Source organism: Hippoglossus stenolepis, chromosome 14, assembly GCF_022539355.2.
Source record: "Hippoglossus stenolepis isolate QCI-W04-F060 chromosome 14, HSTE1.2, whole genome shotgun sequence".
Lineage (NCBI taxonomy): Eukaryota > Metazoa > Chordata > Actinopteri > Pleuronectiformes > Pleuronectidae > Hippoglossus > Hippoglossus stenolepis.
Genome location: NC_061496.1, coordinates 17,201,218 through 17,228,367, shown reverse-complemented (window position 1 = coordinate 17,228,367; position 27,150 = coordinate 17,201,218). Strand labels below are relative to the sequence as shown.

The 27,150-nt window shown below is 44.3% G+C and overlaps 1 protein-coding gene across 2 annotated transcripts; it reads left to right on the top strand.

The window, feature by feature from the left end:
• Window positions 1–1,340: 1,340 nt before the first annotated feature.
• On the top strand, window positions 1,341–25,438 carry rgl1 (ral guanine nucleotide dissociation stimulator-like 1). 2 transcript variants are annotated; one of them, XM_047343123.1, is made up of 18 exons: window positions 1,341–1,889; window positions 15,181–15,291; window positions 17,258–17,466; window positions 17,600–17,674; window positions 17,835–18,025; window positions 18,127–18,251; window positions 18,522–18,737; window positions 18,816–18,919; window positions 19,076–19,160; window positions 19,870–19,959; window positions 20,269–20,355; window positions 20,641–20,673; window positions 20,789–20,910; window positions 21,261–21,350; window positions 21,518–21,704; window positions 22,765–23,016; window positions 23,104–23,218; window positions 23,712–25,438. In XM_047343123.1, exons 1-18 carry the CDS (start codon window positions 1,731–1,733, stop codon window positions 23,897–23,899), a joined length of 2,439 nt encoding a protein of 812 aa, XP_047199079.1. In that variant the 5' UTR covers window positions 1,341–1,730; the 3' UTR covers window positions 23,900–25,438. The 2 variants fall into 2 exon arrangements, with proteins under 2 accessions (XP_047199079.1, XP_047199080.1); XM_047343124.1 differs by lacking the exon at window positions 1,341–1,889 and adding an exon at window positions 12,572–12,807.
• Window positions 25,439–27,150: the final 1,712 nt, after the last annotated feature.

The following is a 27,150-nucleotide window of genomic DNA, read 5'->3' as shown; positions in this document are numbered from 1 at the left end:
TATTAAAGGTTTGGAGTTTTCACTTGAGGTTTTCCTCCACTGCAGTGATTTCTCGTTAGTGAGATCTTGTCAGTGATTGAGGGAGGACTCGTTTGTGTGTGTGTGTGTGTGTGTGTGTGTGTGTGTGTGTGTGTGTGTGTGTGTGTGTGTGTGTGTGTGTGTGTGTGTGTGTGTGTGTGTGTGTGTTGATCCAAAACCTCTCCAACTTCACCGGATGCTAGTCTGGCATCAGTGTTTTCCTAACAGCTGTTGATTCACCTGAGAAAACAGGAAGCGAAGTCTGACATAATGCATAATGTTACTGTCGGCAGCAACTCATTTCACTTTGTTCAATATTAACTGTTGAATATACTTCCAAAGTGTGTGTGTGTGTGCTCTTCTTCAGATGTCTTTGTGAGGACCACTGGATTACAACGTATGGAGTGAGGACATTTTGGGAAAGTGAGGACATTTCACTTTCTGACCCCCCTTTAATGGACTGTTTGGCGGTTGCAGACTTTGTTTTAGGGCTAGAATTAGGTTTAGGTTAGGGTTAGGCATTTAGTTTGGATGGTTAGGGTTAGGGTAAGGGGCTAGGGAATGTATTATGCCAAAAAGTGTCCTCACTAAGATAGAAGTACAGATTGAGGGAGGACTCGTTTGTGTGTGTGTGTGTGTGTGTGTGTGTGTGTGTGTGTGTGTGTGTGTGTGTGTGTCGGAGCACTGCCTGGTCCCACATAATCCTCATCACAGCAGCTGCAGTGTTTTTACACATGACTGATTCTTATTCCTATTCTGAATCTCTCTCTCTCTCTCTCTCTCTCTTTCTCACACACACACACACACACACACGTTTGTGCTCTCCATAATTGTTACACATTTATTATGGTTTGACCTTTGCCCTGCAGCCACCACGCTTTGCTGTATGACAGAGAACTGAATCAGTAACTTTGTGAAGCGGCCCACACATCTAAAATTAAAATTAAAATTGTGTGTCACGTTTCACAAAATTTAACACACTGTTTCGAATTCAAAAAGGACTTAAGGAAGGAACGTGCGGGCAAATGTCGAGACGAATATCTGAAAGCTTTGTTTGTGGATTGAATCAGTGTAGTTCCAGCGGTTTGTAATTGAGGCCAAAAGTCACTGCATCATGGAAAATATCCCCCATTGTTTGTAATTCTTAGAATTTATTCTATAACATCCTCTTCTCTATCACAGCTTTCCTGTCTTTCTTTCTCTTCACATTCTTCCACAGTCAAACTCTCTTTAGTTAGAGGGCAGCTTTTTTTGTAAAGGGGCCGGGCCACAGAGTTGCAGCTCCTCCCTCTCTGGCTGAGATGAATGCGTGGGGTGAGAGAGAAAAGGAGGGGGACAGAGAAAGACAGAGACAATAGACTTTAATCACTCATGTGGTTGAGAGCTGTTGGCAAGCCGAGTTCCACGCGTGCCGAGAGGGAGAAAACAGAGGAAGGAAAGGCTGAAACTGTATATTGTGAGCGGAGAGTAACAGGAAGGGAAAAGACTGAGGGAGACAACTTGAGAGGAGAGTTATCATTAGTCTGAACCAGACTGAGGAGAGAGGAGGTGACCAAAACATCTGACCTGGAGGAGAAGAGAGAAACCTAAACTTGGAGATCCCCTCAAGAGCTCCACGTATTCCACTGAAGACGTCTCCACCCACCCTGCTGTCCAAGCTGGAGTATGCCCTGCCATCCCTGTCACCCCTGCCGCTGACTCAGGTGGTCAGCATGATCTCCCACTACCCTCTGGCCACTCTGATGCCTTGGCCTGCGAGTCCCCACAACCACTGCCCCGACCTGGACTGCACCCTGCTGCTGGAGGGGGAGGGAGGTGTCGCCCTGCAGAGGTACCAGCCTCGCTACCCAGAGAGCAGCCCACGACACTGGGTCAGTACAGTACACGCAGTGTGCACGAAAGAAAAACTGTGTCTGTTTTGTGGGAGTCTGTTTTTTTTATGTTATTTCTGGGAAGCACAGGTAGTTCCAGGCCTGTTAAACAATTTGGCAGATGTTGGCCTTCGCATGAACGGCCTTCCTGTGCCTGCTGTTGTTTGGAGTGAGGAGTTGCAGGGAGATTCTGTGTCAAGGGTTTCGATAGATTCAAGGATGGGAAGTGAAGTGGTTGGAAGATGAGGATTGTAAGAGAAGCACTGAGGAAAAAGATAAAGTGAGGGGTGGGGATTTTTGTTTTTGTGTCCTCCAAGGTCTGTTTATTGGATGTGTATGGTGATTGTGAGAAAGTAGAACAGAGCGGCAGAAAAATAAGTGTTTATGCATGTGTGTGTGTGTGTGTGTGTGTGTGTGTGTGTGTGTGTGTGTGTGTGTGTGTGTGTGTGTGTGTGTGCGTGTGTGTGGTGCGTGTGCGTGAGAGAAAATAAGTTGTCCACAGCTGAAGTGTAAATCTGTGGCTGCTCAGCAGTTCTGCCTCAGCTGCTGGTCACATGGTCATCAAACAGCGTTTTCCTATAGAAACTGACAATCTACAGTACATGACCATCACTTTAAAACCAAATGAAAACTCCAGACAAATCAAGTACAGCCACTACTTTTTGATTTACCAATCTCAGAGATCAGTTCCTCTGTTTGACCACTGCTCAGTGAGATTTTATGCAATAAGTTGACAACTCACAGAGCAATTATGCAAACGAGACAGTAACCTTTGGAGGCACAGACGACAGCTGACCTCTTGTGAAAGGCAGTGATTCTGATTCACTGCAACTACTGCTTATTGGTCACTATGAAAGTGAATGAGTGTGTGTGTGTGGTTAGTGCATTTATGTGAGTGTTGCTGACTGCTCATAATTCACCCATTAATCCCTAATGACTAAGATACAGTATGTGTATGTGAAAAACATGCATGCATACATACAATAAGCTTCACTTTAAAGTACACGCTAATAGGAAAGTTTTGTTTCTTTTTGTTGAGTTGTAGAGTTGATATGTTCTATGTTAAATTCACATAGAAATCTTTAGAAATTGTGGGTATTGTTTGCCATTCTGCATTTATGGACGCGACAGGATAATGTAATCAATGTTCTAATTCTCATCTTTTAAAAGTGTAAGAACATTTTGTACACTCAAATTTCCCACCAAGGTTAGAGTTACACAATAATCCTTCAGCCGAGTCAAAAGTAACTGAATGGATACAATGTTAAAATACATACCTTCTTGTTTGTTGACGTGTTTTTAATTTGTGTGTGAGGTCACAGATTCTTTACAACGGTGTGATTACCAGAAAACAAAACCTGCAGCGGAGGCTTATTCCAGCTTAGTCGTGGCTACTTGGTTTTATGCACTCACTTACGGTATCAAGGATTTTGTGAGGAGAGAAACTGACGTCTGAAAATAAGAATGCTGAGGTGCCCTTGAGCAAGACATTGCATGGTATGTATACAAATACAACACCAGATCAGTAGAGGTCAAACTTATGTATAATCCTATTGTGTGAACAGTAAAAAAGCAACTTCAGTTTCACTTCTAGAAAAACGTTGACTATAAAATCTTCATTGCCGATAAACCAGGTAGAACACAAAGTTTTGTAACGTCACTCTGCACCATGGACTGTTAATACAAAGTTCTGCACACAACGTCCAGCACACAAACAACTAAAAGTGACAGTATATTGTAGAACTGATTGAGGAGGACTCACTAATGACAAGGAATAACTTCTGAGAAGCTCTGGAGCATTAACACAGGAAACAGACCATTCCAAACAGGCTGGCTAAAACCGAACACTGCACCAAACCCTTTAATGAGCGATTAATGTGATAGTTATAAAAAGTATCCGTCACATGACAGTCACACTATGGTGCCTCAATGTATGTTTTGTTGGGAAGTCATCCTCCCCGCTGCCTATCTGACATCCTGGCCGACGTGTCCTCCCCCCTCGCTGCACCGTTTCCGCCAATTGTTTCGAAGGGGGTAAGAAGAGTGGAGGTTAGCTCGCAGACTCTCACACTCTCTTCACGCAGTACGCCTAAGCACATCATACATTCATCAACACTGCATGCCACGAATTCAATTCCATGTGAGGGTTTGTACAGTATCGAGTTTGTGATTGTCCTCACACATGGGACATGGAGCAATAAGGGTGGTTTTATGGAGAGGCAAGTGCTTTCCATAAAGTTACGTAAGTACAAAGAAAATCCCCATTGGCATCATCATTAAACTTCATTAACTACTTAAGTGCTGCTATTTGCAGCAGAAACCAGTATTTTGCCGCAAGGAATTCACACAGACTGCATCTTTTCATTCTTGTAATTAAGAGGCAAGAATTTCACAGGCTTCTCCTTATTTCATTGTCTGAGTCCGAAGACTTTGCCTCTAGTGCTTTCATGTGTTCCTGCTCCAATCCGCATGAGGTTATGAAACCATGTCGGCCATAAAGGCTGCGACTGGAGTAATTACCTCTCTGTAATCACTGTGCCAGGTCCACAGTTCAGGTCAGGGACAAGAGAGGAGTGCTGAGGTGTCAGTCATTATCAGCACTGAGAACAACGAGTGACAGAGACAGGAACACAGAGCAACTAACCCTGAAGATAATGGCTAATACTTCACAAGGAATAAACTTTAATGACCCCCACCAAGGAGGTTGTGTTTGCAGCCCTGTCCGTTTCTTTGTTGGCTTGTTTGTTTGGAACAAGTTTATGCAAAAACTATGGGATGAATTACCACAGGACTTGGTGGAAGGATTTGGAATGGCTCAGGAAAGAACTCGTAAAATGTTGGTGTGGATCCAGGAATTTATTATCTCTTTCTCTAAAATTGCAAAAATTGATATTTTCACAGAATAATTAATGGATCTTGATTTTTTTAAATCAGGCATGTTTAGGGGAGTGATATTTATAGGTGTGTGCAATTTGGTGCAGCTTGACTGAATTGGCTGTTGGGCCTTGGCGGAGGTGTACGCTCTACTGAGCAACATTCTAGTATTCAAAATAAAATTGTATTATTATTCAGGTGTTGGAGGATATGTCACAAGAAGGAATAACAGAGGACATAAACGGGTTTGAACCCAACTGCGCGGAAGTGAGTGTGTACGACTGCACACACACACACACACACACACGCACACAGGCACACACGCACACACACACACACACACACACACACACACACACACACACACACACACACACACACACACACACACACACACACACACACACACACACACACACACACACTCTCTCTCTCTCTCCCTCTCTCAGCAGGTTATCACAGAACATTTCACTGCTCTGACTGCATTTTGAAGTCTGCAGCATTCGACAATGTAATTAAGCTGCAGGTCGATCAATCAAAACTCCACTGAAGGGAATATTCACCACTGCTTCACACCCGCTGGCTCACAATAACCAGCAGGGCAGTTCAATAACCTAATTCTCTGGAAATGCAGAAGTGACTTTATACAGAGAAAACAGGGGACAAAGGAAGGGGGATTTCGATGATGGCGTGTTTTCCATTGAAAAAAGTCAGAAAGCTGAGTTAGCACTCCTCCTTCCTCTTTCTTGTCTTTTTGAGCAGAGAAGTGCACGTTTCTGGTCGATGCTCTGTGACGTCTCAGTGTTTCCAGTCCTCAGCTTTTCTGCTTGTCATGTGTTTTGATGACTTGAAAAGGATTTCGACAGGTTGTGATTCATTCATCCGGCTAAGACAAGTTCTGTCGCTTTTGACCTGTTTGTTTTTCTGACCTTGAATTCAAATAAACCTGAATGGGTCTCAGTGATGCTCCATCACATCTTGATACATTTTACAAGCAACTAGTTTACATCCGGAAAATCAAGAAGAAATGGAAAGTATAAAGACTATTTGGATTCACCAAGTAAACACTGACAAAACAACCCACAGCTTGAGACACAGTAATGTACCTCTGTCCAGTCATATCTGTCCATGCTTTTGTCAAAAATTGCACAAATCACAAAGTGCCAGACTTGTCTTTTCTCTAAAATCCAGGTCTCTGTCGTGCTTTCATTCAGCCGACCACTTATGATTGTGTTTACACACTTCGGGGGACCCCCAGCGTGTCAAGTTGTCTAGTCGCCTGCGGCTCTCTAGATGTCCATATTGTGATCTTGGGCCTAATTAGGTCACATAATAGGACTGGTGTGAAAAGTCCACACTGTGTCCATTGTCCCCGTCACCAGCACGTCCATCCCAGAGCGACAACAACAGAGGAGCAGCTTGCTCAACTGGGGCAGAAAATCATCACACCATATGGAAATGGTTGTGTGTGTGTGTGTGTGTGTGTGTGTGTGTGTGTGTGTGTGTTTAGGGATGGTATGGGAGTAAGCAGAAGGCAACATGTGCAGCAGCAGATCTTTGAGGTAGATTGGTTTTGATTTTGAAGGTTTGGCAGCTTTGTGGCCATGTGTGTGTCAGTGTATGTGTGTGTGTGTGTGTGTGTGTGTGTGTGTGTGTGTGTGTGTGTGTGTGTGTGTGTGTGTGTGTGTGTGTGTGTGTGTGTGTGTGTGTGTGTGTGTGTGTGTGTGTGTGGTACACATATGCACCCATAAAATTCTCTGTTCCTTTTCCCGCTCAGGCAGGGGAGGCAGCATTAGCCAGGACGCATGACTAGGATCAAGCGGGCATTGTGCGGTGTGTATTAGCGTATGTGTGTGTGTGTGTGTGTGTGTGTGTGTGTGTGTGTGTGTGTGTGTGTGTGTGTGTGTGTGTGTGTGTGTGTGTGTGTGTGTGTGTGTGTGTGTGTGTGTGTGTGTATAAAGCTGGTGACTGCTGGTCTGCAGTTATTAATACGAGTGGCCAGCACTCACACAAGTCAGCAGATAACTAACTATAATAATTTTGCCGAGGTCAAAAAACTCTGTTAAACAAAGCGAAACACTTACTTCAGAAGACGAGTGATGTCCGGTATTTAAGTTAGACATTAAATAATAGAGTAAAGTAAGTTCTAGATCTGTTCAATAAGATATAGTACAAGTAAAATCAGGTTTAGGGTTAAGAGGTGCTGGGAGAGGAGAGGAGCATCTAGAGACCTACACAGTGTGTATGTGCACAGTCGTTAACACATTGTTCTTGCAGTGCTAATATATTATTATATTTTGGTCAGTGTTATGGCAACAACTGCAGAATTAACACTTGTTTTTTTGCTACTGCCTCTTTTTTTTCAAAGCAGCTCCGACGTGTGTGTTGTAGCGTGCATCATTTACCAGTTTCATTTCCTACAGTGCACATGCTTCATACTTCACTTTGACACTAACATAACTGCAGACGAGTGTGAAACGTGAAACATAGGCAGCAGAAATGAAACAAAGCAAAGTCTCTCCCACAGTCAGAACAAACCATTTCATAAAGTATAACTGGAAATAACACAACGCTTGAAGTGAGTGTGACTCCGCACATTCTGATGAACTGTGGTTTCAGGTTTTGGCAGCAAAGCACCATTGTGACCAGTCTGTTACCAGTTGTTGTTGTTGCGTACAATATAGAGACAACGTCAGGGCCACATGTATTTGTTGGGCAACAGATGGTCCTGCTCTCATTAGCTGGGGAGGGGTCAGACAGACAAACCGAGCCAGTCCAGACCGATTCATTCAAGGCTTAGCCAGGCTTAGATCTCGAGGGGGGTCAGGGTACAGGGGCCCCACGACAGGGGAGGGGCTCTGTGTGTGTGTGTCTTGTGTTGTCTGTGCTGGTGCTGGTCTGATTTAACGTAACTCGTCCTAAAGCACCTGAAAGCACCTTCAGTGGATTAACCTCGATTTAGAGGAACGGACCAGCTGAACCCATATGGAGGCGGAGGCTGTTGTTGAGACCTCACAATTTCATGCAGTCTAAACATGATTTGGTAGATTTAATACTAATGAAACTTAAAGCAGCACTTGACCTGAACAAGGCTTTTCCTTGATGTGTGTTGCTTTTAGTCTTGATGTGAAGTGCGGAGGAGGAGGAGGAGGAGGGGTCTCTTGTCTGCAGCTCTGGACTTTACTGGAAACCAATGATGTCACCAGTCCACACACAGAGAGAGAGGGAGAGAGGGAGAGCTCGACAACAGCCAGGACAATAGATGTGAGGAGCAGGGACATGACATAAGTGCAGAGGGAGAGAGAGGCAGACAGAGCTTTTAATGTGTTGAACAAAGGCTTCAGTTGAGCGATGAAGAGACAGAAAATGCAGCTGTGTGTCTCATGAGAGACGACCTGACGCGTCCTTATCCATCTCTGTTTTATCGTTTTTACCACTGGAGTGCACCGCCGACGCTGATCTTAACCGAACCTATTCCAGTTATTTACACTGTCTCATGGTTTGGTTTATTGAGTAATAGCTGAACATCCTGACCCTGCAACATAAATCCAACCCTCTTGGGGGTTTTGCTGCTGTGGCCTGGTCTGGTTAAGATCTCTGCTGACTGGACAAACCCCAGTGGTTCATGAACTCTGCCCTCTACTGGGCAGTATGCTGTGGAAACACAAAACCGCTGCTACACCACACAAAAACAACAAAAGGGGAAATGCCAAGTGTGATAAGTACATTTGACCCTGCAACCCCCATACACACACACACACACACACACACACACACACACACACACACACACACACACACACACACACACACACACACACACACACACACACACCCACACACCTCAACTCATTGACATAAACCTTTGCCTATGGCACCAACCTTATTCCAACCTGAACCCTAAATCAAAGTCTTAACCCCCAAACAGTTCAATAAAAGTGACGAGCAATCAAAACATTTTAAATGTCTTGAAGTCAAAGTGGTCCTGACAAAGAAGTAAAAGAACAAGTAAAGTACAAGAACACACACACAGACACAAACATGACCTAAAAACATCTGTAAAGAGGCCGACTGTGGATGCACTGACACATTTTGTTCTGATATAGTGGCAGAAAATAACCTCTTAATTTTCGATTTCACGCAACAACTTTCCACTGGAGATGTTTGCAGCTGTCACAGCTGATACTCCTCCTGCTGCCTGAAACGATGAGTCTCCTCTGCTCTGCGTATGTGTCTCCAGCAGGGAGGGAAAAGGAGTGTGTCTCTGTTCTGCTCGGAAATGGGAAATCAGTCTTTCTGTGGAAGCCAGCACAGGATGGCCCTGTTGCCTCATGCTTGTCTCTCATCCAGTGTGGATCCTCTCAGTCTCTGGCTGTGCTGTGAACTCTTTCCTGTCTGTCTCCGTCTCCTCCTCACACACTCACACGCAGAGATAATGTCCTTTCAAGTTAATCTCAATGGTGTCTTATGTGCTGTCTTGACTACACAACCTTCTTATCTCCGATGTAAACACTGAGACATTAAACATGCGACCCAGGACCCTCTCATTTGTTGTCCTCATTTTATTTTTTTCACCATAGTGAACTGCAATGTTTCTCCAGCTCTATCTGCTTCTATAAGGAATCTCCTTATTCCTCCTCTCCTCCGCTCTCTTATTGGTCTGCTTTTATGAGCACGCTCCGGGCCAGAGAGGCTCTGCAGCCAGTCAGGTATGAGGACAGCAGCCTCGCTGGAGTCAGGAGGCCGGAGGCAGGAAGTGGGAGATTTCCTGGAATGTGCGTTTTTTCCCCACACTGGTGCAATAACAGAGCGAGCAGTGCTCCTCCTGTTTTTGTCCCCTTTGTGCATGTGCTGCAGCTCCCTGTTCGGACTTTGTGGAACAGAGAGAATTAAGAGCTGCTTTAGGAAGTCCAGTAATGGCAGGGACCCATCATAAACAAAGAAAAACTGCTCTATCCTCATCGAGGGCTTTCCTAAGTGTAATTGCGTCATTCATCTTCCAAGTGGAAGGAGAACTTGGAGTAAGGATTGTCCTGAACTGTAGTGCAGGAACATCATGTGCATTATCTATTAGCCTTTCAAACATAGAAACATGAAGACGGCGATCACTTATATGTTATACTCTGTTGCATTCAGGCAACAGGTAATGTTGCACTATACTCAGATGCATTTGCATTGTATACCTCTACTAGTCCATGACATTTCATTTATTTGATAGCTATAGAGATATATTAATTAGACAATTTTAAATTTTAATTGTTTATAACCCCCAAAAATCTACTTCAATTGGTTAAACACAAAAGAATTACAACTTCTCAAATCAAATTCAGTAATTTGTTAATAAATTTGTTATTTATTAGTGTGTTAGCAATTGAAGCAATTTTTTAAGTTGGTCCATCAGTTTGTGTCGTGTGTACTTTAGAGATTCATGTGTTACGTACGAATATTACAGGTTCATAAGGGATGTACTGTTGGACTAAATAATGAAAACAACTTAGATCAGCTTCAGTTATTATTGATTAATTTCAGATTAATTATTAAACTATTTTATGTTAATGTTAATTAACGGGAACTGTTGGGTTTCTCTATAATTTTGTTAGGTTTTGACCTTAGTAGTTGGTGAAATGCTTGTTGTGATTAGGTGCATACAATTAAAATTGAAATGAATCGGACATTGCTTTGGATATTTTCACCTTTTGGTCTGAATCCTTCCTCAACAAATGATGATTCTAGACTTGACATCTCAAGTTGAACGTGTGCAGTCATCTGCTCGTCCATCAGCTGGAGCAGCATCTGTCACATTAGTCAGACCTCTTGTTTTCCTTGAGATATGACATCACTCCCACTGTGAGACCAACACTCCAATCCCCCTGGGGCAGAGCTGGGGGTCGTACGGGGCCACAACCTTCCCACTGCCCCTCTGGGCTTCCCAGAGCTCCAGAGACCCTGGTGGACACCGGGGCAGCTTGGCCTGGGAACTGGAGCCAGTCCAGATATACAGCATGATGAACAGTCAGCAAGAGGGAGAGCTGATCAAACATACAGTTTGATCGCTGACGGAGAAAAGGCTTCCCTGGCCCTTTGGTGCCCTCTTAGCAAAGATGAGGCGGGGGTAATGGTGCCATTTGGCACCTTTTTGTGCGTGTTTGTGGGTGCATCAGTATTTGTGTGTGTGTGCGTGACATTCGGTGACGCTGTGTGACGTTGGAGTTACACGTTGGTGTTATGGGAGCAAGAAGAGTGGGTAGGCATATCACGTCCACACACACACGAACAGTGGATGGCAGCAGGTCTCCCACTGATCCCGAAAACAGTGGTTATCATAAAGTTCTTATTGTCTCCTTCTGACACTGTATTTGATCATCTGACTGATTGGAAATGTAAATGTATGAACCGCTGCTTGTTCACAATTGATTCATGATTATGATACAACTCCGTAGAAAAAGACCCCTCACAAAGTCAGTGTTTGATTCATATCTTCCCCTTTATTCACACAAGTGGGCAGACTGAGTATATGTGCAGGCACATTCACACTGGAACAGTGTTGTCCGTTCTCACACACTCGGCCCATTCTCCTCTCCCGTCTCTGACAATACACAGTACTAGTGACGGCATCCACAGTCTTCCTTGTATTGTCCCACGCAGGGACTGTGAGGCCGCAGCTGCTTCACACACAGGACGGCTATAGGTCCCCCAGCACGTCACTTCACCCTCTCAGAGTAAGTGATGGCGGCATAATCACAGCAAATCTACATTTGATAGTCAAATGAAGTGGGTGTCTGGGGATCTGCACAAACAAAGAGATTTTGCACTGAATCAATTTCAAGATTCTGACTAAACTCAGAGAGTCAAAGCCTCTTTTTTTGATTCAGACATGATACAAAATGAGAATATACATTTAAAGAAAAAAACTCAAATCACTAAATAATTCAGATCTGTCCAAAAGTTTTCACCCCAGTCTGTTGGTTGATTTGTGTGTTTGTGAGCAAGATTACACAAAAACAACGAACCAAATCACCATTTGACAGGGAATAATTCATGAATCTTGATTAAAAAAAAATCTGTAATATTAAGGGAACACATATTTATCATTGTTTGCAATATGGTGAAGCTTGTATACAAGGGGACTGATGGGCCTTGGTGGAGGTATACTACTGAGAGCTATTATTATTAGTTTAAGACAGACATGAGACTAAATGAGAGGCTTCATTTGAAATGGAAAACCAAACAGTTCAATAAGTGTACTTTAACAAATATTTAATAAAACAGTAAAGTAATTGTGAATAATAATTTAAAAAAAGCTCACCAAAGCATACAAACACAAAATAATGTTTGTAATAATTAGGAAAGCCAACGATCATTTTCATTGTCTGTTTCAACACAGTACATGTGTTGTAAACCTTTCTTTTCTAAAGATCGAGTCAAATTAGATTATTAAATCACTAAATTAGTAACTGGTAAATGAACTGGTAAATTACTAAAATCAACGTTTCTTTACTAATAAATTAAACTCACTATTTTAATTTAACTTTTGTCTCATAATAAACTTCACAAACTATCGTAAAGATGCGTGTCCATTTCATTTCGAGAAATAAGGAAATGTGTTCACACCAAAAAAACAAGAGTAATTTGCTCGAGGTGAATTTGACATGCAACAGATTGATGGATCTGTCGCGTTGCGCAAACAACTCACAGCCGCGCGTCAGAGGGCGCACGTTGTTGTCAGTCTGACGAGGGTCGGGCAGAAAGAGGAGGAGTTTGAACGGGACTGTTGTGAGTGAGAGCAGGAGGAGGAGGAGGAGGAGGGGTTTGGTTTAGATACGCAGTAGAAGAGGGGAGAGTGACAGTCAAAGAGAAGCTGACCAAGGAGGAGTGTGTGTGAGAGAGAGAGAGAGTGTGCGGTTGGGGAGCAGGAGGACACACATCTTTAAAAGAGGAACACGTCTTCTTCTCTTCCTTGTCGGATTACCCCCCCGAGCTCTGATGCTGTCCTCGGATCATGAGAGAAACGCTCACCATGAAGTTCGCCTGGAAAACTAAAATGGTAAATAAAAAGCAACAACAAAACAGAAAGAAAAGAAATTCTCCTGGTTTTCCATCCTGTGCGCTCTGTTGTTGAGTTTGTGGTTTTGAGGAGAGGGGGAGAGGGAGGGATGTTAAAGAGAGGGTGGGTGGGGGAGAAAGGAGGGGGTGTTTGTAGGCTTGGGAAAGTAGCGGATAAAGGGGAGAGCAGAGGAGGAGGGGGAAAGCGGGGAACAGTTGAACACTGAGTGTTAATCATTTAAACCAGATTTGAACCGCGGTTTCATTGTAAAGTTGGTGCGTAAAGTTTTGGAAACGTGCGTGAAAAGGAGGGAACGAATAATAATAATAATAGAAAAAAACGCTCTCCTCTGCTGCACCAGTGTATGAACTCGATCTGAAGTTTCCCCTCCCTGATGGTGGATATGAAAACTTTTGTCTGGGGGCCTGCAGTGAAATAGTGTGGGAACAATTGACGAGCCCCGGGGCCATCACCGTCTCTCTGCGCGGCTCCCAGCTGCGTCCAGCCGAGAAAAGCACAAAAGCCAACAGATCAGCGCCCAAAAGACTCAACTCGACTGCTGTTGTTATCTCAGGAGTATTGTTTCACACGCATCTAATGGGCTGATAGGCAGATGAGCTCCAATACATGAGCTGAGATAGGGTACTCCGTTGCCTCTGTGGCCTCCATGCAGTGTCCTCTTCCTGTGCACTTATTTTGGAGCATCTTCTGTGGGAGGATACAGAGTAAACATGTCGTCCCCTGTTTACACCTCACACAGCCTCATTCGATGGGCTCTGTATCTGCTCCCTATTGTTTCTGATAGCTCCATATTCTGGTGAATGGAAATATGTGATTGTTTTGGTTTCCAAGCTGAAATCAGACCAAGCTTTGGTGCACACAGTGAGCACAGCTTCTCCTTTTTAAACCCTGCTCTGAAAAACATCTCTATGGCAGGCTGTGTGTGTGTGTGCAGACTGTGAACTCAGCAGCCGGGGCCCGGCCAGCACCGAGACCTCCCGCTATTGTTTTGGGAGTGTGTGGACTGCATGACTCATGCACTGATGTATTTATTTGTCTCTGCGCCAGCCATCCATCCAGCCGGCCGGCCAGCAACAGCTGAAGCCAGCAGCAGATAGAGAGACTGCATGTTGCTGACCATACAAACAGGATACTGGGACACACATGTTTCAGACAAATATAGCATTTGACCTGCAAAGACACAGACAGACCGTGCGATTTCATCTGTCAACTCCAGTTAAAATCCCCCGTCTTTTACTCCTCCTCTTCCTTTATATCTTTGTGTTTTCAGTCTGAGGACTTTCTTTTCAATTCTGCAGCACATGTTTCTGTTCAAACCCAAACACGCTCGAGTCATGGCTGAGTGCCACCAGGCCTCCAGGACGGTCCATTCAGCCTGTTAACGCCGACTTTGACCTTTGACCTCTTTTCTGGCATCCCCTTCTGTTTGGGCAGAGGCTTCGGACTTTGCCATTGAGGCTGTGCAAATGAAAGTGGGGACAAGTGAGAGTGATCTTGGCTGATGCTGCCTGAGTGCATGTGTGTGTGTGTGTGTGAGGACTTGGCCATAATACTGCACGCGTGGTTGTTTCTGTTTGGCCAGTCTCTCTCCTTCGCTGTCTCCCTGCCTCTGTTTTTGTCTGCGTCTGTTGATGTCTCAGCAGATCTCTTGTTTGCTCTCGCTCTCTCCCTGAGCTTGAGATTTGTATTTTGATTTCTCTCTGCTCCCTCTCTATTTGTTTGTGCGCTCGGCTGTTTATCAGTGATTTACAACCAGAGACAGACTCACTACATATGGGTCCACTGCTGCCACTTGAGCTAAAATCCATTTAGTCTTACAAGTTGATTTTAGCGTGGTTGAGCTCTGGAGACGCCGATTTGTAATCAAACTCTCTTGGCTTGTGTAATTAGGCTGAAACAACAGACGGAGACATATCAACAGAGAAACATTTTCCGTGCATATTTCAGCGCGTTTCATCCATTCTGGTTCTTATCTCAAGTTTTTTCAGTCAGCTCTGACTTTAGCTCCAGAGAGACACGGTGAAAGAGATGGATAGGGATTAATAGAGGGAGTAAAGATGGGGAGGGAAGGAGGGAGGGAGGCCTGGCGAGCAGCATTGGTGGGGGTTGGGGAGTCGGTCATTCTTGATGTTTTACTACATCTCAGTCCCTCTCTACCTAGTTTGTGTGAGTGCTGTGGTTGTGTTTTCTCATTCTTCCATCTGCTTTCCTCAATTAGGTTTCCAATAGGGCAAATTGCTATCAAAATGACATGGAAGTTATAGCTCTGCAGCGAGCAGGAATTCGTTGTGTATTGTTTTATTCCTCTCCTCTGGAGGTGTCCTAATATCTTTTCTCCCTCTCTCCTCGCAGAGCTCGGTGCAGGACTGGGGGGAGGAAGTTGAGGAAGGAGCCATCTACAATGTGACACTGAAGAGGGTTCAGATTCAGCAGGCGGCCAACAAGGGAGCAAGATGGCTGGGGGTGAGTAGAGGCCTCACTGACGTCTCACACTGTGACACAGCTGATGCTGAGCTACAGATTATACAAAACCTTTTCCCACTTTCTCAACCCGTTGTGATAAAAATGGTAAACCCCACAGGTTTATCTATAGTGGAACAGGTTCTAATGTGGAAATTATCATGTGCAGATGGGTTATGAAAACAACCCAATGAGTTGTGTGCATCCTCCAGAGCTTAATAAAAGGAAAAAAGCTAATCTCTATTGTTTTAAACAGACTGCGTCTTTCAACCGAGGGCCGTCTCTCAGCCCTGTGCTCCACCGGGGCTGTTGTTGTTCTAACATCTGAGCTGTAAATCTCTCAGTTTAGACTACACCTTTTACACTGCACGCTGAAAATCAACAGTTTCCCCAGACCGGGGCTGTTCAGCCAAAGCATGTGATTTCCTGACTTTTCCGGCTGCCAACTATTGAAACTGCTCGCTCCTTTGTACGGCGGTGTTCTATGAAATGCTGCTATGACAAAAAAAAAGCGGGGGTATTAAAAGTTTTCCCTTGAGTTGTGCAGTTTTTTTTTCAGCGCATATGAGGCATTACTGTTTCCTCCTCCGTGCTGTTTATATCAGCATAATAAGATGTTACGCAGTGTATTATTATACTACACTGAAGGGCCAATTAGAGGTATTATCCCCAGTTTTCTCTGCAACAACTACAAGAATGCAGGAGTTAACAGAAAGTCGGATATATGAGGTTTTAGTGTGTTTACGAGGATTTAAAAAAAAGGTTTGTCTCTTAGTGTTCCACGGTTGGGGACTGGCTCATGAGAGAAGAACTAGCTCGGAGGCTTTAAGACTGTATTGATGTATTGACAGCGACAGATGCTGCCAGCTCTACTCGAGCTAATTAAAACAACATGGCCACTTTCTACAGCAGCAGCAGCAGCAATCCCATCAGCGTATTTACTCCAAACAGTCAATTGTCAGCGAATAACAGCAATTACAATCAGTGGGATTACAGGCCTATGTTCTGTGTATTGTTTACAGTGTGCATAGTAATTAGCGGATTCGGTTGCAGAATTTGTCGATTTTTTTTATGTTTTGTAAATTCCCCATCTGTGAGAGTGCACAGCGGGCCGCCTCGCAGAGATAGATAATCACGTTTGTGCTGTGTCCTGAGCTGTTATCGGTGGGGTTTTGTTGGGAGAACTTGGCTCTGCTGCTGTCCTCCTCTCTGTCTGGAGGGACTGTGGAGGAGGGGCCCGCTGTGATTAAAAACAGATTGGAGCGTTTCCTGTTGTAGTGAGCTAACTTTACCAAGGTCTCTCTCTCTTTCTCTCTTTCCGTGTCTCTGCCACCTCTTCCTCTACTCCCTCTCTGCTCGTTGTGTAGCTCAGCCCGGTGTATTTCCTTATAGACAAGAAAGCATAATCGTCGGATACATCTGGACAAATGAGAATTAAATATAGGTCACTGTTGTCCTCACTGCTTCTGCTCTCCATTCATCCACTTGGTCCTCTATTAAATTGTCTCACTCCTATTATTGAATTGTCTGACTCCTGTTGTTTAACAGTTTGGAGCTTACCTGTTCTCAGATGTCTAAAGAATGCACATCACAAGAATGAATTAACGAAATAGGATGTCACGTGCATACCTCCGCCAACAGTCCCCCTAAATTCAATCGAGCTGCACCACATTTCACACAGTTAGAGATATCAGTTCCCTAAATGTTTCATCAAGACCAGGGGAAATCCATGAAAGTGTCATAAAGTGCTCTGTATCGCAAAGAAAGTGAAAATAAATTCTACTTCGGATCCAAATCGGCACCAAACTTTAATTTAAATTTTTAACCTTTCACCAAGTTTTTTGCTAATCCGTCCATGGAAACATGGCGGAGGTAATGAACTACATGCACTCAAAGCCCAAAACACAAAGATAAGTGTTGGCAGTCACTATAAAACCTTATTTAACTGTGTACAAATATCTGTGTTCAGGCGGAGGGGGATCGTCTGCCTCCCGGCCACACGGTGAGCCAGCTGGAAACCTGCAAGATCCGCAGCATCCGCGCGGGAACGCTGGAGCGACTGGTGGAGACGCTACTGACGGCATTTGGAGACAACGACCTCACCTACACCTCCATCTTCCTGTCCACTTACAGAGCCTTCACCAGCACACAGACGGTGCTGCGGCTCCTGCTAGACAGGTAGGCTGGAGTGAGGTGTTTTAAAAAGCCACAAATAACGTGCTGACTTTACATTGTTGTGGTTTATATATATATGCATACAGTATATGTATATATGTATTGAAATATGCATTCTCCTCATTCTCTGCTGCAGATATGGATGCACTGAGGAAAATGAACAAGACCCAGACAGATGTCGAGGATCTGAAACCAGAGGAGCCATCAGGAAGTGAGATACATTTCTATATATACACATCTCTGTTAATTTCACATTAACAGCCTTCTAGCGTTGTATTGTTGTTTTCGGCAGTATTTCTTATGTATCTCAGCTGTTCTCCTGTCACTGCCTGCTCTCTAAACACTCAAACGTCTTCCTGCGGTCTCCACAGTGTCTTGGCCTCCATCCTGCATGCCTGGCTGGACCAGTGTCCTGAAGACTTCCAGGAGCCTCCCGACTACCCCTGTCTGCACAGGCTGATGGACTATCTGCGTAAGGCCCTGCCCGGCTCCGAGGCTCTGAGACGGGCGCAGGGTCTGCTGGAGCAGCTGCAGAGTCAGGCCGGCATGGACGACACTGATGGTAACTAACGGAATCATCTTTTATTTCTATTCTCCACAGTACGCTTTAGTTTTTCATCTCAGGTAGCGAATTCCAAATCAACCCTGTTTACCTGCTTTTAGCTGGTTTCCATGGCAACAGTTCTTTCTGCCTGGGGGAAGAGGAGGAAGTGGAGATCGAGGTCCACGAGGACTTCCTGTCGTTTGATGCGGACCTGGTGGCCGAGCAGCTGACCTACATGGACGCAGTGAGTGGAGGGAAATGTGCTGGACACATGGGGAGGGGAGGCAGTGTGTGTGTGTGTGTGTGTGTGTGTGTGTGTGTGTGTGTGTGTGTGTGTGTGTGTGTGTGTGTGTGTGTGTGTGTGTGTGTGTGTGTGTGTGTGTGTGTGTGTGTGTGTGTGTGTGTGTGTGTGTGTGTGTGTGTGTTTGTGTGTGTGTGTTACATCGCAGGTTACATCCCTGCAATGTTGTTACAGTGTTGTCACACTAACATCAGCGTGTTTTTCCTGCTCCAGCTGCTGTTTAAAAAGGTTGTGCCCCACCACTGCCTGGGCTCCATCTGGTCTCAGAGGGATAAGAAGCACAACAAGCACAGTGCCCCCAGCGTCAGAGCCACCATCACCCAGTTCAACGCCGTGGCGGCCTGCGTGGTCAGCACCGTGCTCAAACACAAGCAGATCCGGCCGCACGTTAGAGCGCGGGTCATCCAGCGCTGGATAGACATCGCTCAGGTGGGATGAACACACAATTTCAAATCTTCAGAATTAACAGTGGATTCCTGACTGACCTGTGCTGATCTTCTGTTACAGGAATGTCGAATACGCAAAAACTTCTCATCTCTGCGAGCCATTGTGTCGGCACTGCAGTCCAATCCTCTGTACAGGCTGAAAAGAGTATGGGCCTGTGTGCACAAGTAAGCCCCCAATTTCTCAACTATGCAGATAATCTCAGCGGGTTTCGGTAGAAGAATCAGCCTTTTGGCAGAATTCGACAGGATCTCCTCAGTGTTTATGTATTTTAGCTGCTGTGCACGCAATCGTAAGCTAACCTGAGTCTGTGTTCGATGCAGAGACAGCATGCAGACGTTTGAGGAGCTGTCGGACATTTTCTCCGACCACAACAACTACCTGACGAGCAGAGAGCTACTCATGAGGGTGAGTTCTCACTTTATCATGTCTGAGGAATCTGAAAGTTGAATATAAGCTGCTGTCAGAAATCTTCTGGAGGGGCTGTATGTAAGAACAAAAATGTTCAAGTCAGGTGATCTGGACATTTTCTGGAAATTCTTCTGCCAGCCTGAGTAACATTTACCGAAAATATCTAAATGAGCCCATGAGAGATTACAGCAGGAAAATCCACATGAGGCAAAACTGGAATTAAAACAACAAAAACAATCCAAATATCTGAGGATGATAAAGAGATGTCATACACGTAGAAGACGCCAACGAAGATGTCAACTTGGAAAAATAACAAGGTTCTAGAGCTTTGGCTATAAGGATCATACAAAAATAAACAAAAACAAATGATCTCTGCAGCAAAATGTATACGTCATGTCCTGCATGCTCTTCCCAGGCTCCACCCCTTCCCTGAATGTATCCGACATTTTCCTGTTGTTGTGAATGTGTCGGACACGGACAATCTCCTGCTGCATATGTGAAAGGATAACTCTGGAAAATGTCCGGATCCAATTTTCGGGACATTTTCTGGAGCCCCCTGTCTAAAAAAGCAGTTGTAGACTCAGCATTCTCTATAACAACTTTGTAGATGTTCCTGGGTTTTGATCTGTGAAAATCCTGGAAACATTTGCTCATTCACCCGCTAGAATCTCGAGCACTGAAGCCTTTTTCTCTGTTTGCCCCACAGGAAGGCACTTCAAAGTTTGCCAGTCTGGAGAGCTGCACCAAGGAGCACCAGAAACGCACCCACAAGAGACTCCTGCTGCAGCGGGAGATGGTGAGACAAAAGTGCTTTAACAACCAGTGCCAGACAAATGGATGTCTTTTCAGAGCTTTGTCATTTTAAACAACACATTCCTCCAAAGCAATGTACTGCAAAGTGAGTTCAAGCCGCTCCAGTATGATGAAGCCACGTGGTTAACATTGTTTACTCAATGCACTTTGTGCTGTACTTGCATTAAGCCCGTGTTGTATTTTACAAACTCTCCTCGCCCTCTCGCAGTGTAAATAAATCTCTGACTTTTTATGTGGCATCGCAGTGAATTTACTCGGTTGTTAAAGTAATCAAATAACTCTTTCCTCACAGGGAGCAATGCAAGGAACAATACCATACTTGGGGACGTTTCTTACCGACCTGACCATGTTGGACACAGCCCTGCCGGACCTAGCGGAGGTAGGAAAAACAACTCCCCCAACACCTGCTGACTGTGTGTGCCTGTTAGCAGCTGTGTGCGTCTTTCGATATTTGAGAGCATGTGTGTGTGAGAGTTTACACAACTCGGCAGATCTGAGAGTCTGTCTGTGTAACCGCCGTCAGAAAACTGGGCTCCAAGTTTCCGTGTGTGTGTGGAATTTTGTCGGCCCATTTTTGGAGTGGCCCACCTAATGCTGTTTGTCTAAGCGGCCGCTGGTATGTGATGTTCAGGGTCTGACAGCGTGCTCTTTGTGTCCTCCGCAGGGTGGTCTGATCAACTTCGAGAAGAGACGCAGGGTGAGTGCAGCTGCAGCCCCCCCTCCTCCTCACAGGGTTATATGTATGACAATTATCACATGATGAGCTCGTCACACACAATCTAACGTAGGTGGTTTTCTCTCTGTCTCTGCAGGAGTTTGAGCTGATCGCTCAGATCAAGCTGCTTCAGTCGGCCTGTAACAGCTACTGTCTGAAAGCGGAGCCCAGCTACCTGCGCTGGTTTAAAAACCACCCCCAGCTCAGCGAGGAGGAGAGGTAACGAGCACTTTCTCTCTCGATTGCACCATTACCCATTAGATAATGAGCACATAAGAGTGTGAGGTCATGGTCTGTTGGATCCATTGTTAAGAAATGCACAAAAGAAGCTTCTTTCTCCACGTTGTCCTCGCTCTCCCTGCTGTTCTTATGTCACGTCTTCACTCCCCACTGATCTCTCGTACTTGTTGTCTTTACTCTGTGACCTCTCTCCTTTTCTCACTCTTTTCGTTTTTCTCTTTCTCTTTCATTTAACCTTTCTGAGATTACACTGTTCCTAAAACCACTGAGCACATGATTCGATAACAGTTCATAATGTTAAGTTGTATTATTCATGTTCTTTCTCGCAGCTACTCTCTGTCCTGTGAGATCGAGGGTTTCGGCGATAGCAGTCCGACTTCACCCAAACCTCGAAAAAGCATGGTGAAGAGACTCAGCCTGTGAGTACATCAGAGCATACATGTTAATTCTACTGTGAATGGATCATATTGAGTTGAAGATACTTTTCCTCGGCTCAGACGTGTCACCCTCTTATATTCATGCCCTGCATGTCTGTGACCTATTTATTTTTATTGTGTGATAACTCTGTCCCTCTTCTTCTTCCCAGGCTGTTTCTTGGAACAGACAATAACTCAGCCAGCTCTCCGGTCAGAGAGATGCCGCGATCGCCTCCCACTGGCAGCTCAGGGGAGAGCATGGACTCCGTCAGTGTGTCCTCCAGTGACTCCAGCAGCCCCTCAGACAGTGAAGGTCTCACGCCCACGACTCACACCTCCGACTCCCAGCAAAACAAGGTGGGTGGTGACATATAACATTAATCATTTATTATTAATGTTCTTCCTTCATATAAATCATTTGATCCTAATTTTAGTTTGCCACCGTAAGACTTGACTGGAGACAACAGATAAAAGTAGGCTGTAGAATTAACGCTGGTTCATTTATAATCTTTATCTGTTGATTAATGGTCCCTGACTGGATCTAATAGATTAAACAGAAAGAAGATTTAAGATTGTGTTGAGTTTAAAACCTTAATAAAATGTATTAACAGAGTCATTTACATAACCACCAAACTTGCCCAACATGGGAAACATAACATTTTATATATACTGAATATCTGTAGTTCTGCTTTTTGTTAAGTTAGAGGTGAAAGTGGGCTGAGCTGCAGACTTTCCAAAAAATTATGCACTTTCTGGAAACATAATGTTTTAATAATAGTTGATCCGACATCCTGAACCTATTCTGCCACTAGATGATTCTGGTGAGGAAAATGAAGATCAGTTGTTGAATTAATTCGTCAGAACATATTGTGACACATGCTAATCACAAAAGACACGTTTCTAATGGAAATATTAGATTTTTTCCATTTTTTACTTCCACCAAGGAGGATAAGTTTTCACCCCTGTATGTTTGTTTGTTAGCTGGTTAGATTACTGTTCAAATAATCATGAAACTTGGAAGGATGAGGTGTAAAAGAACCCATACAATTTTGAAGCAGGTCCAGATCAGGTGGCAGATCTATGATTTTTTTTATTTCTCAGAGAATAATTCATAGACCATAATGAAAATAAACATGGCATGTTCAGGGGACTGATTGTTACGGGTGAGTCATTTGGTGCAGATCCAAATAAATCTGGAACATTTAAATGTGGTTTCATAAGGGGACTGTTGGTGGAGATATGCGCTCTCCTGATTGTCCTTCTAGTTGTAAAAAAGAAATGTAATTTGTGAAGAATAAGATAAAGAAACTTTGCCATGAGAAACTTTGTGCAGTCCCTTAATAAACATATGAAAAACAGTTGTATTATTGTACAGTAATGTTTCAGTGACATTTTGACTTCTCTCTCATCTCCTCAGCTATCAGAATCCTCCTCATGTAATTCACTCCACTCCATGGACACCAGCTCGTCGACAGCCAGTGTCTCCATGACCCCGGCCTCTCCCTCCCTGCCAGGGCCCGCCTGCACCCACCGGCGCTCCCTCTCACTCACGCCCCTGTCCCCCAGTTCCCCCAGCCAAACCCCGACGTATAACACCCAGGCCCAGGACGCGTGCATCATACGAGTCAGTCTGGAGCATGGCAACGGGAATCTCTACAAAAGCATCCTGGTGAGTAAATTAGTGTTTGTGTTGATTGTGTAACACTCTTTTCGTTAAACCCTGTATGACTCAATTTTCTTTCCATCCTTTAAATAGTTGACCAATCAAGACAAGACCCGAGCCGTCATTTCCAGAGCGATGGCAAAGCACAACCTGGAGGTGGAGCCGGGGGAAGGATACGAGCTGGTACAAGTCATCTCTGAGGAGAGAGGTAAAACACGGGTCTGCTGCCAAATTGAAGCTTATTATTTTTCCTCCTACTGGATCCTCTGAGGTTCATTAAAAGTCTTGGGTGATCAATGAGAGGTCCCTTTTTAAAACTGTGTGAAGCCTTGTTACTCATATTACATCTTTCATAGACAGTATAGGGATTTAAGTTCAGCAAACGTTGCTGCTGCTATATGATCTAAGCAATTCATCATAATAATTTAGTGCAGTGCCTTTTCTAAACCTGCCTGTTTAGAAAAGGCCTATTTTCTTGTCAGCGGATACACACATCAGGTGTGAAGCTGATAGGTGAACGGTTCCACATACAGACAGACCAATGTTTATGGAATTAGTAGGTAGATTGTAATATTTCCCTGATCAGCTGTTTTACAAACTTAATGAACCAAACTTAATGGGCCACCAATTTATTTTTATTTCTCCTAATAGCATTAAACTCGCTCTTATGACTGACCTTTGTCCTCTGTTTTGTCCAACAGAGCTGGTGATCCCAGACAACGCCAATGTCTTTTACGCCATGAACACCTCAGCTAACTTCGACTTCCTGCTGCGGGTGCGGGGCTCAGCCGGTCGGCCGGTCCAGCTGCGAAGCCGGTGCAGCTCCACGCTCCCGCGGACCCAGCACCGCTCGACCCTCTCGCTTCGACTCAGCAAAGTCACGCTGTGACCGGACTGTCGTGACCCAGCAGTTTGCCCTTATACCCCTAACCCAGGACAATACATAGGGCATGAAGTGGATATTAGGGGTTGGGTTTTGGGAGCCTCTGTAGAACAAAATGAACTTGCGGAAGCAATGCAGGATTTTCAAGAAGCAACAGATTGATCCCAATGAGCTCTAAGACTTTTGAAGGAGCTTCACCATGACTCTTATTTTGATCCTCCTGAACAGTGCCATCCCTTTGCCCTGCCTTAAAATAGACCATGGATGTGTATTGGACTGCTGTGCCAGTGGGACTATGCTTAATTTTACTAGTGATGCCTGTGATAGAGTGATACAGCGACCCCTAGTGGCATTTGCTCTTTACAACGACAGGTTTTTGCACATGTGGGAGCAGCCAAACTCCTGACCTCCAACAGTATTCTGAAATGTTCTTCTTCTTGTCCTGTGACGCCTGTGTAGCTGAGTAATAACTTTTCTAGTTAAAGAAGAGTGATGAAAGCAGAAAGAGAAGGTGGATCAGAAGGAGAGATGGACTGAGTTTTCTGTCCTGTTGCCTTTATTGATGACTGAGTGGACCTCTGACAGTGATCTGAATGATATTGATGAACTGATTGACAGGAGCTGTGATGTCGTTATTTCCCCCTAGTTGGACATGTGGACCCGCCATGTCTGCCCTGTGCACAGTGTGCACAGTGAATTCAGCCCCTCTCATATTGTGAGCTGTGTGAAGAATGCTGCGTTTTTTTGCGCTCGTTCTGATTGGTTCCAGTACTTGGTTTTAACAAGTCCTCCACGCAATGGCCTTACCAGCCCTGTCTTCAGGGCGTTGAGATGCAATTTGTGCTGCTGTACTCACTTGTGCTTGTTTGAAAAAAAAGAAGAACAGGTGGACAGGAGAGGAAATGAAGGAAGTGTCGCACTGAAATGGAAAGCACCGTGCACATTGTGTCAAACTGATGCATACTCGTACCTCTCTGCCCTTCATTATATGAACTACAGAGCTGCACTTGTCAGTTGCTCGGAGATGCCGATGTGAATACATAAGAATGAGTGGTTCTGTCCCTCTTCACAAAATGAATTACTATTTTTTTGTATTTTTTATATGTTTTTATTACACAGTTCAGGCCAGATTGGAGACTGATGGAGGATTTTAAATGTTGTTGTGTTAATTTTGACTGTGATGCATTTGGAAATTATTTACCTCTTCAGCTCATTATACTCACAGAAGCCTCCTTATGCAGTAAACCCCCCTTTACTTGTCTCATGGTCACACCCCTTATTTCCAGCACCACATCACCAACACTCCATCAGCCGTTCACATGTGCAGATTAACGCTTGTAGTTTCTACAACGTCCATCTACTGTGCCATGATTTCGTGCAACCAGTTCAGGCTCCTCGGTTGATATCACAATGAGCAGTTTCGCTGTCGGCCCGATCGTCTGTCTCCATGCAGCACTTCTCGTGAATTCACCCCCAGCTCCTGTGTTCTTCACTGCCAAAGACTTTTCTTCTACCTGAATAAATAAATTATTATCATTATTATAATGAGTGTCCTGTGTGTTTTTGATTTCAGAATAGAATTCAAAATACAAAGCCCTTAATAATCAAGTCCCATCATGTATTAAAGAGCTCATTGCATCGTATTATCCCAATAGATCAATTTGCTCCCTAAAAACAGTCTCACAGATGGTCACCCACATTGAGTTTGGATAAACTTGGAAAAAAATCTTCTGATAAACACCCTCTATCATGTGATTTTTAACATTTGATTATTCTAGTCTTATTTAAATACAACTCAGTTTAACTGTTGATTCAAATTACATTTTTAATGTTCATTTATTCAACCAAACAAAGCTCTTCTCATGTTGCCTGTGCAGCTGTGGCTGGATGAAGGCAGCAGCGCTCGGCCTCTGTCAGTTTACCCTTGTATCCTGATGGACAACATGCTCGGTCCTGTCAGGATTGACATTGTCAATAAAAGGACCAGAGGCTGTTCTGGACGCAGCCCAAGTCATTTTGCTGAGTGGAAGACATTTCTGCTGACTTAAGTGCAGCAGTCATGACCTTCCTATCCTGAAGTGAAGTTTGCTGCGCTAGTCAAACAAAATAATTTAAAGTTTATTCCGTAAAATTTTGGATTGAGCACCACTCGGTGTTGGTTCAAATCCTGGTTCAGAGTCGGGTTTTTCTGTGTGTTGCATGTTCACTCCATGTTTGCATGGGATTTATCTTGGTACTCCGGCTTCCTGCCACACTCCAAAGACATGCAGATTAGGGTTAGGTTAATGGGAGTCTCTAAATTGACCGTAGGTGTGAATGTGAGTGTGAATGGTTGTTTGTCTCTGTCTCCAAGGTGAACCCCGCCTCTCGCCCAATGTCAGCTGGGATTGGCTCCAGCTCCCCCTGTGACTCTCAAAGGAGAAGTGGTACAGATAATGAATAGATGGATAGATGGATAGATGAATGAAGGATGAAGGATGAAGGATGGATGAAGGATGGATAGATGGATAGATGGATAGATGGATAGATGGATAGATGAATCCTTGTTTGTCTTTGTTCCTTTTCTGTAATTTATATACAGAATATATATATATATATTCCGACCTCCTTAGGACTCAGATGTTTTACTTGGATATAAGTTGTTGCCGTGACAACACTGGAACCTCCCTGCATTATTTATTATGAGAAAAGAATTTCATTATTTTCAGATACCAGTGTCTTTGGCTGCTGTCCTCAGGTATTTATTCCATTTTTACACGTTTTAGTTTTATCGATTTCACAGATATTGGGTAGAGACGAGGCCTTTAAATCACCTTCAGCCTTTTTATTGAATTTGATTTCACGGCACTCACATTTTAACTCAGGCGCTGACGGTGTTTGTTATTGAGCTGGAAGCACGCACTAACTGAGCTACATGTACTTTGTGGTTGACTGTGCTGTAAGATGGAGTGACGATGAGCACACTTCAACAGGTGGCTGCTCTGCATTAAGTGCTTACTTGAGGGCAACAAAAGGCTTTTGCTCCTTACAGGCACAGATGGATGGTCTCTCACCACAGGGACAAATAAACCCAATATCAGCTACATATAACAATAATGAGGACAATGCTTGTTCAGTTTATACAGTCTGATAATTTGATAGCTACACAAAGAAGAGAATAGGTAATTCTGTTAGTGAGAGATGTACAGAGCAAAAGGTTCCCTTACGAGTTATGAGAAACAAAAGCAAGTAATAAACTCAGCAGGCATTCTGGCCGA